This window comes from Chanodichthys erythropterus, chromosome 10, assembly GCF_024489055.1.
Source record: "Chanodichthys erythropterus isolate Z2021 chromosome 10, ASM2448905v1, whole genome shotgun sequence".
Classification (NCBI taxonomy): Eukaryota; Metazoa; Chordata; class Actinopteri; order Cypriniformes; family Xenocyprididae; genus Chanodichthys; species Chanodichthys erythropterus.
In genome coordinates, this window is record NC_090230.1 from 12,346,664 (window position 1) to 12,356,927 (window position 10,264).

At 32.6% G+C, this 10,264-nt stretch overlaps 1 protein-coding gene across 3 annotated transcripts; it reads right to left on the reverse strand.

Annotated features, from left to right (window-relative positions):
- Nucleotides 1-323: 323 nt before the first annotated feature.
- plekhb2 (pleckstrin homology domain containing, family B (evectins) member 2) lies at nucleotides 324-6,137 on the reverse strand. Of its 3 annotated transcripts, XM_067398630.1 has the most exons (10): nucleotides 6,048-6,119; nucleotides 5,697-5,752; nucleotides 5,311-5,345; nucleotides 4,355-4,507; nucleotides 4,062-4,164; nucleotides 3,941-3,980; nucleotides 3,746-3,832; nucleotides 3,057-3,113; nucleotides 2,069-2,186; nucleotides 324-1,991 (listed from the first exon to the last, which is right to left on the reverse strand). In XM_067398630.1, the coding sequence occupies exons 4-10, from the start codon at nucleotides 4,416-4,418 to the stop codon at nucleotides 1,858-1,860; spliced, it is 603 nt and encodes a 200-aa protein (XP_067254731.1). In that variant the 5' UTR covers nucleotides 4,419-4,507; nucleotides 5,311-5,345; nucleotides 5,697-5,752; nucleotides 6,048-6,119; the 3' UTR covers nucleotides 324-1,857. The 3 variants fall into 3 exon arrangements, with proteins under 3 accessions (XP_067254731.1, XP_067254729.1, XP_067254730.1); XM_067398628.1 differs by lacking the exon at nucleotides 5,311-5,345 and having other exon boundaries at nucleotides 6,048-6,137; XM_067398629.1 differs by lacking the exons at nucleotides 3,057-3,113; nucleotides 5,311-5,345 and having other exon boundaries at nucleotides 6,048-6,137.
- Nucleotides 6,138-10,264: the final 4,127 nt, after the last annotated feature.

Here is a 10,264-nt window from a genome sequence, read left to right on the forward strand (position 1 = left end):
TGGCTCTTTTAAAGTCACAATACTTGCACGTAGAGCGGTATGTTTTCTATTTAGACTTACAAACCGTGTATATAAGTATATTTAGTAATCTAGTGCTAGAAAACATTTTTATTTTTAATGGAACTTTGCAGTGTTTATTACAAGTTATTTATCTGTGAAAAATATAAAATAATAAAAAATGATCTGTTTTCAAAAACATTAACATGCCCAGTCTAGTTGCTTGGTTTAAGATTAATCTAGGAGTCCCCAAAGGATGTCTGGCTCTAATGTAAATTGCATTTGAGAATTGACACAATGAATAAACTGACAAAATAAATCACAGGACATATTATTTTAATAGTTTATAAATAACACGCTGATGATTATGTTGGTATATTTTGCAACATATTTAAATGATGTTTGTGAGGCTCAAACAACAAAGCAATTAAGAAAAACAAACAAACAAAAAAAAACATTAGAAATCATAAGCATATCTCAGATGAAAATGTCATTTTTCTAAATCATTGGTCCATTAAACTTAGTCACACAAGTTTCAAAGCAAAGGACCTGAGTTAAACTAAACCAAGACCTCAAATCCATTCTGATAAATCCTGTATGAATGAAACTATTAAGATTATTATCACTTATATGCTCATAATTATACCTGTTAAGTAAACACAAAGTCAAATCGATCAAATAATTGTGTAAATGTGACAGTGAGTCTAACCAATCATGAGTCGATCCAACTTTTCCCTGAAATTTCCCTTATCGCATCCAATCACAAACATTGGGACTAATCATTGTGCTAGTTAACTGGAAATATGCAAACATTCGATATTAACGCTTAAGAGAAAAAAACTTTACATACACATAGGAGTCAAGACAAAATAAATCACAGAAATAAACCTAAAATTATCTCACAAAGTGTAAAGTCTCCACAAAAAAGGGAAAAATACACACTTGATAACACTGAGTATAAATAAACACAATTAAATGAGTTAAACGAAGGCCGCCACAAAAAAAAAAGGCAAAGAAAGGAAAAATAACCAGAAAAGCTAGATTTAAGGACACTCTTTACTCTTTCCTGAATAACATCGCAACTGCCGTCACATTATTAATCATACATCATCATTAGTCCTATTTTCTTGTCAAATTAGCTTAAAATGAATATTTCACACAAAAATGAAAATTCTGTCATTATCTACTTGCTCTAAAATTGCTTAAAACGCATATGATTTTTAATTAAAGATGATTAACAAAATGTTCCATACTATAAAAATGGATATGTTGAAGAAATTTCACCAAAGGAAAAAAAGTTATAGGTTTTCACTTTCTCAAACAAAAAAAAAAAAAAACAACTTACTATATATATATTTTATGACAGAACTTTTATTTTTGAGTGAACGATTCTTTTTAAACGAGACTTTGCAGCTACAAGTGACACTGAAAACAGTTTCAAGAACTAACAGGAAAAAAACAAAACAGGTTACCCATCATTCATTTCATCAGGGTCTGTCATTTCATCATAGGACATCGTTAGTATAAGACGATAATAGACACTTTGTCTTGTTAAAGAGCAGGTGATCTTTAAGCCTTACTGATTATCCTTATCTTGAGGCTAGCCGCCAATATTTTAGTGTACATCTTTGTAAGTTACATATTAAATTTGCAAAGCAAACACGTTTTTTGGTGCCTAATCAAAAGTACATAAGCTTTGGTACAAAGGCGAATACAGAAAAGAAAGCGAACGCACCCCCAGCCCGGCTACATTATCAGACCTGCGCAATATGAGGTGTAAAGGCAAAGTTAAAACAACACGGGAAAAGTTTCCCGTGCTGTAGGTCAGGAGGGGTTGGGCTGGGTTCACGCAAAAACACATTAGAATACGGAAAATAGAGAGCCGAGGGCCAATCCCGTCGCAGCGCCGGCCAACATCCCCAGAGCAACATCACCTGTGTCGTCACGACGACGCTCCTGCACTATGACATGGTTGACGCCGGGTGCGTATCCACCTGATGGAAACAAATAAACAAATGTCAATCAAACTACATAAAGGTCATAGGTCAAAAGCCAACCAATTTCCTGTTACCTTGATAATGATAAGGGTAAGCAACTGCATACTGCTGCCCATCTGCAGAATAGACCATCTGTGTGGCGTAAGGCGGAGGATGAGGAACATAACCGCCATATCCATCAGGATAGAAAACCTAGATGAACAAGGAAAAAAATAGGGATGCATGATTTGTCGGCATCAATTCAGTTATCTTTAATTATCAGTATATACTATTTGTTTTTCATTTTTATTTATTTATTTTGTTACATTTAATTACATTTTATTAAATTAACATTTGGTTAAATTATTTTTTTCAAATTATATTATTGTTATAATTGGTTTTAGAATGTTTAGTTTTTAATTGTGCATGCTCATGTCCCCCTATTTTTTTGTAATTATTTTCTTTTTTGTAATATTTAATCATATTTAAATTATTTTTAATAATTATAAAATGTAATTATTTTTTTAAATTACATAATAATTTTTTTTCACTTTTACTTTTTATATTTGCTAGTATTTATAAATGTATTTTATTTTAAATGATAACATTACATTCATTAAATTATAAAATTTAGAGAATAATAATAATAATATTTAGACACAATAGCATCAATTTTTAATATCAGCCATAACATAATATATGAAATATGATAATATATGAAAATAATTATCAGAAAACAATGGACATTAGTGTCCTGTTTTCTTCCACTGAACTAGTTGAAACTGAAACCATAATTTCAAGCAGTGTTTTATTGTTTTTTTTCCCCCTCTTATTCTGGTAACCTGTTTATTGCAGCCAATATACTTTTAAGTGTCGCTTGTAAATGTAATCCGACCTCAATATTTCTTCCTGGTCAAACAAGTCCATAACTAAAACAGAACTGTAAAAAGTCAACATCTGCACACCTGGCAGGTTTGGTTTGACTAAAACGAACTCTGGTACGATTGCTCTGTTAGTGCAGTTCATAAGTGTTCATAAGTGCAGAATAAGTGTGAAAGCTGCCACCAGAACCCTGGTCCGCACCAAAAATGCAGGCTGAGACCCCTGGGTCTTGGTCCACCTTCCTCTGGTGCGGTTCGACTGAAATATGAACACAACATGGACCAAAGACATCTAAAAGAACTAAAAAAAAAGGACATAACAGAACAAAAAAAGTACAGAATACTCAAGCATATCTGTTTTTTTCCTCATCATAGTCATGCTGTTGCCCATCAAAGTTCGGTACAGGCATCAAAACCGCGTCTTCTCGCAGCAGATCTTCGCTTGAGTGTGACGGAGGGATTCCTGCCGCTGTTTTGACTCCTTTACACATTTTATAAGCTTTATTTTCACGAGTTGTCAGCTCCATCATATGCCATCATATGTACGCACACAGCAAATACATTTAGCCCAGAACACAGAATTGTTTTTGACGTTTAGACGAGTTCTGTCACAGAATATATGTCATAAAAGCCCTTTTTTTCGTTCTGTATCTTTAGATTCGTTGTTAAAATTGACAGTGTGAACGCTAAGCGAACCAGGACTAAATGTATCATTTTCAAAAGAACCAAGAGGACCGAACTACAAGTGTAAACACAACCTTAAATCTCATTCAACCACACAAAGCTGGATATATTATTAATATAAAAAATATAATTTCCTGTAGTAATCAACATTTGTCACAGATATACAGCAATTTTCCTTTAAATATCACGAGATGATATATTTATTACCTGTGGAGTTGGATTTAATTCAGAATAGGGCGGAGGTGCTGATGCTACGACATCCTCGGCAAAACCGATCTGAGTGGGCGCCACAACCTACAAAACATGTCATGTCAGTAAATGCCTCTGTAATGCTTCCAAAATCTGCTCCTGAAGCCGCACTATGGGAAAGTTCAAACGTGTATGTGTATATATATAACTCACAGTGTTGAGTCTGGCGTCCTGGAGGGCCATGGTCCAAGCCCTGTGAGAAAATACATTGAGTTTCTATTGAGAAATCTCTTTTTAAAGCACACAGTAAGTAAAAATGACAAACTGGACTCACAACGCATCATCTGCACTGTCTGCGCAGATGCTGATGACCCGACCGTCCCGGCAGACGATCTGCAGGAGGGAGTCTTTGCCTTTGCCTTCGGGTGGCGTGAGCTCTGGGAATAAATAATGGAGGAGCATGAAGAACAACAACACATCAGAACTTTCAAATGACTTATTATTCATCTTCCGTTGGACAAAAAGCTCTCAAGTACTACATAAAATGGCCCTTTTGAGGCTTTCTCATGTCTTGCGGTTTAAAAGCAGAAGACAGCAAATGAAGAGTGAAGTGTGGATCACACCCACCTCTACAAGCGCTGGCGTTGCGGATGTTGATGCAGTCCACCTTCATGTGGATCTCGTCTTCCATGTCCCGCCGCTGCTGGTCATCGTAGAAGACCAGACGTCCATCTGACCAGAGGTCAAACCAGTTCCTCTTCCAGCGCCGCAGGATGGTGCCTGATAAGATCACAGCAGTTAGAGGTAGGCAGTATTTATATATTTGTTTTGTTGTTGTTGTTTTGTTATATTTAATTACTTTTTAGAATTGTACAATTTAATAAAATACTGCATTTTTTTAATATTATAAAATAATTAAAACAATTATTTTTATTAACAAACAATTATCTTTGATTAAAAAAAATAAAATATATTATATAATAATTGTAACAAATGTATTTATATTTTTATTATACATTTATTATAAATAAATTTAATGCAATTTTTTAAAATTATATTATAAAATCATTAAAAACATTATTTTAATATCAAACATGTTTTGATTACTTTTTATAATAAACAATTATTTTGTTAAATATATAATATATTGTATAATAAATGTATTTATACTTTTTATTATACATTTATTATAAATTAATTTAATAAAATTATTATTTTTCCAATATATTATAAAATAACATGTTAATTTTATTTATATTATTACATGTATTTATATGTTATAAATGTATTATAAATGTATTCAATTATAAAATTACTAAATATAAAAATATTTTAATTATGATTTATTTAGACAAATTATTTTAATATCAGCCATTTTTTAATTACTTTTTATAATAATATAATATTTTTTTTATAAAATGTATCAAAAATGTATATTTTTATATTAATTATATATTAAATTATAAAATTAAATGTTAATGTAATCTGACCTCTATAGTTCTACCTGATCAAAAATATCTATAAAATAATAATCAAACAGAAATCATGAAGTCAACATCTAAAAATAGCTTTAAAACACTTACAAGTATAACAAGATGCAGCCTAGATAGTCAGCTCACTAGGTTTTGAGACACAGTCAAAGACAAAGTTCAGCTGTTTTTCAACTTCCTTCTAAAAACTCATGCCAAGACAACTTGTCAAGAAGAGGAAAAGAACCTCGTCGTTCATGACTGCTGTAACGTTACTGCTCAACTGAAAACTTGTCAATTCAACCTGCAAGCTTAAACATTCCGCACAATTCATTTATATTTCATGAGTTCCCAGAAGGCTCTAAATTATAAAAGTGCGGCTTAACATTGTATATGCATTACAATAACATCCCAAAATGCTAAAAAAATGGACTTTAAAATCCTTCAATTTAGTTATTTTGGGTTAGTAATGCCATAAATACGCTGTAATAAACACTCACTCTGTCTGTGCAGCCACCCGCTCTTCACAAACGCCATCCTCCAGTAAACTCACTACCTACACAAATAAAAACAATTCAATTAAAGCCTGCTAAGATCATTTTTAGGTATTGAATATTAAACTGAGCGCATATACATGTAGATAGTGCCTCTGTTTGACAGTAAACATAGTTTAGCGGTTGAACTTCGCCTGTCAGTTTCAAAGTTAGCTTGCGCTCGCGGCGCCGTTGTGCTAAAATCGACGATAAACCGACAAAAAAACATCCCAAGACGTTTAAAAACAACGAAACATGTTCAAGCACTACATTTGTCATATTTATGTTCTTTTAAATGGATAAAATGAGTAAATCTACCCTCTTTCGCTTTGTTGATGTTTGAAGTGTGTGTGCGACTAGCAAAGTGACATCAGTAGCATCCTCCTCCTCCTCCTCCTCGCGGCTCAGCTGATGCCTTATGTCACTGTATCAGATGATCAGCACGACTTTTATTAAGTTTCACAGACTTTTATTAACTTTACACAATTCGTTTTAATGAGATATTAGCGTAGGCATCGTTTCTAGGACAAATAACTCATATATTCACCACGTAGAAGTCAAAACAGGCAGTATGGAGAGGCTTTCGAGAATATTCTGTCAGTATTTAGTTCTCATTTAGGTGCTTTTTACTCATATTGTTTTTAATATAATATTATGTATTATATAAATATAAAAGTCTTACTGTATTTTGTCTTCTTTAAAAAATCTCATGGAAATTTGGAGCAAACTGAAGGAAAAACAAAAACAATTATTACGTATTAGTATGTATTACAACCTATCAAATAAGCCTAAAATAATAGCTTATAATGATAATCCAGTCCAATGTAAATAAGTGATATTAATTTGAAAAGCAACACATAAAAACTAAAAACAGTCAGATCAGATACAACATGCCACCACTAGATGGGGCGGTTTCACTGGAAATTGGGTGCATTTAATGTTCACGCAAATGAAAACGTACATTACGCTAACAATTATGCCCAAACCCTTGAATAGATTGTTTTTTTAAATGATAAGTATCCATGTGAAGTTTTTTTTTTGCATTTGCATTTGCAATCGTCATGTTACACTCACACTGCATTTGCCTACCTAAGCCTTATCCAGCTCAGTGTTTCCCCCAGTGACCTTTCCCACTGACAGCTTAGTGAATAAGGGTCAAAACAAAAAGATACTGAATTATCAAAGCCTCTATAACCCATAAACCAGTTTACAAATCAAGATTGCATTTGGTCACTTCACATTTGCATTTACACCAACAAACTGAAACACAAGCCATTTTGTGATCCAGTTCAGAAGATTATGGTAATATGGTGCAACATTTTGCTACAGTTACACTTCTTTAAATGGAGTATTCTGAGAACAGACAGGCAGAATCTAATCCTACTGTAACCTGTGGATGGTTGTCACAGCTGGGATCAGAGCAGGTGACATTACAAGTCATTGGCAGGAGATACTATATCTAACTGCAGAACCGCAGAACCAAACGCCACAGCAGTGCCAGGCCAGCATCCTCAGACCCAAGCTGCAATCACGTATCTGCCTCAACCACTAACCCTACCCTTCACAATTACTATAAGCTCTACCTCTAGACTGCTGGCCTGCCGCTGCTGTTCCCAGACTGCTGTGACCTCTGGCTCTGCGGTTCTGGCTGGCACAGCTGAGCTCATTCCAGTGCTCCATGAAATAATCTCATCTGAGCCTCATTCACTCATACTGAGGAGGCTCGTGGAGGCCAGATTGAAGTGATTTACACAACAACGTCTCGCCAGTGGTGGGCTGTTGCGGATTTTGTATTGTCTTAATCTTTGTACAGATTAACAGGCCGAACCAATTGTGTGCCTCCACGGGACTAATGTGTGGGGAACTTGTGAACTTAAACACTGCAAACTTCATGTTGAGAAGATTATATGGCTCTGGAGGATGTATAGCAAATGTATTTAATCTTTTGGAAATACTGTGATGGTTAGTTATGCACATTTCAAGTGACTGACAGGTAAGTGTCAACTTTACATTAGTGCTTGTGCTGTTAAGTGAACTGTCTTTCGATGCTTTATTGTTACATTTCATGTAATGTGTTTAGGATTTAAACTAAATGCAAATAAAACTCTAATAGCTAACCCAATGGTGTTTTTACAGTATTCTTTAGGTCTGCAAAATTTCAAATAAAGCTAATAAAGTTGTATCATCAAATCAAAAATTTGAAAAATCCTTATAAATATGATATAGTGATTGTAATTAATATTGAATATCTAATATCTTATCAATTTAAAAATATAATGAAATATAATTGAATATATATATATTATATATATATATATATATATATATATATATAGTTTTATAGGCTAATACATATACATTATATATATACATTATTTATTAATTTATTATATTATATTATATAATGAATTATTATTTAACACTTAAAGTGGCATAAATATAAAAAGTAATAACAAATCATTTCAATACTGCATATAAAACTATATATATATATATATATATATATATATATATATATATATATAAAATACAGTACAGTCCAACAGTTTGGAACCACTAAGATTTTTAATGTTTTTAAAAGAAGTTTCGTCTGCTCACCAAGGCTACATTTATTTAATTAAAAATACAGTAAAAAAACAGTAATATTGTGAAATATTATTACAATTTAAAATAACTGTTTTCTATTTGAATATATTTCACAAAGTAATTTATTCCTGTGATGGCAAAGCTGAATTTTCAGCATCGTTACTCCAGTCTTCAGTGTCACATGATCCTTCAGAAATCATTCTAATATGCTGATCTGCTGCTCAAGAAACATTTAATGTGTACAATTGTACAAAATATTTGTGTACAATATTTTTTTTCAGGATTATTTAATGAATAGAAAGTTCAAAAGAACAGTGTTTATCTGAAATCTAATCTTTTGTAACATTATAAATGTCTTTACTGCCACTTTTGATTGATTTAATGCATCCTTGCTGAATAAAAGTATTCATTTCTTTAATTTCTTTTCAAAATAATAAAAATAAAAATTCTTACTGACCCCAAACTTTTGAACGGTAGTGTATAATGCTACAGAAGCTTTGTATTTCAGATAAATGCTGTTCTTTTGAACTTTCTATTCATCAAGGAATCCTGAAAAAAAGAAGTACACAACTGTTTTCAACATTGAAAATAATCATAAATGTTTATTGAGCAGCAGATCAGCATATTAGAATGATTTCTGAAGGATCATGTGACACTGAAGACTGGAGTAACGATGCTGAAAATTCAGCTTTGCATCACAGGAATAAACTACTTTGTCAAATATATTTAGATAGTACACAGTTATTTTAAATTGTAATAATATTTCACAATATTACTGTTTTTTACTGTATTTTTAATTAAATAAATGTAGCCTTGGTGAGCAGACGAAACTTCTTTTAAAAACATTAAAAATCTTAGTGGCTCCTTTTGGACTGTATATATATGCATTAAGGCTATATAAAGGCTTTTAAAATGTTATTTTTATTATATACATATGTACAGAGAAACAGAGAGAGCATATAAAACTATATTTGTTATATATTTTATATTATAAAATTATAATACATTTTAATGGTTTATATTATAATATATATTAGTGCTGTATATATATATATATATATATATATATATATATATATATATATATATATATATATATATATATATATATATATATATATATATATATATATTAGTGCTGTCAAAATGATTAATCACAATTAATCGCATCTCACATAAAGGTTTGTAAATATATATGCATATATCAGTTGGCTCAAGAAAACCTTAAAACTCCCTACCACCCCCCTGTATTCGTTTAACTAATTTGCATGTAATTACAATGTGTGTATTAATGTGATAGGACGTTTAAAAACCAGATAATGGCTTTTGCTTAAAGCAACAGTGATTGCAAGTGTATTTTGTCCATGCTTGAATTTCTGGGTTACTTCTTGCTACAGGCAGGGCTGGGTCTGTGTCGTAGGAATGCACAAATAAGAAGGTCTATTCGTTTTCTTTTTTTTTCTTTTTTTTTTTCTCCTGCAGTTTATGCGTCCTTGGACTCAACTGTGCATGAAGTTCAAGACCCAGCCCAGTGCTCTCTATTACATCAGGCTTTGCTTCAAACTGGCCTCAGATCAGGGATTTATACTTACTGGAAGAAAAATAATCACGGATGAAGTTTGACTGACTTCTAATGGCTATTCGTGCAGAAAAATCAAACCAGATGCCAAAAGTTCTCTTAACGTGAAGGTAACGGAAATGTCTAGGGTATCAAACATAAAGACGGGCACAGATCAGCGGGCGCGCGCTCACAATCAACAAAGGAAATTCCTTGGCAGCTGGAATATGTGCCTGGAGACTCGCGAACTTCCTCTCAGCATTTAAGAATTCTTCCATCTCCTGTCCACCCAAATTCAAGGGTAGGATTACGCTCCTCCTAATTGGGGGCGGAGCTACGCGGCCGCTCCACCAATAGCAACGTTTTACAGGTCAGTTTCTCTCAAAGGTGG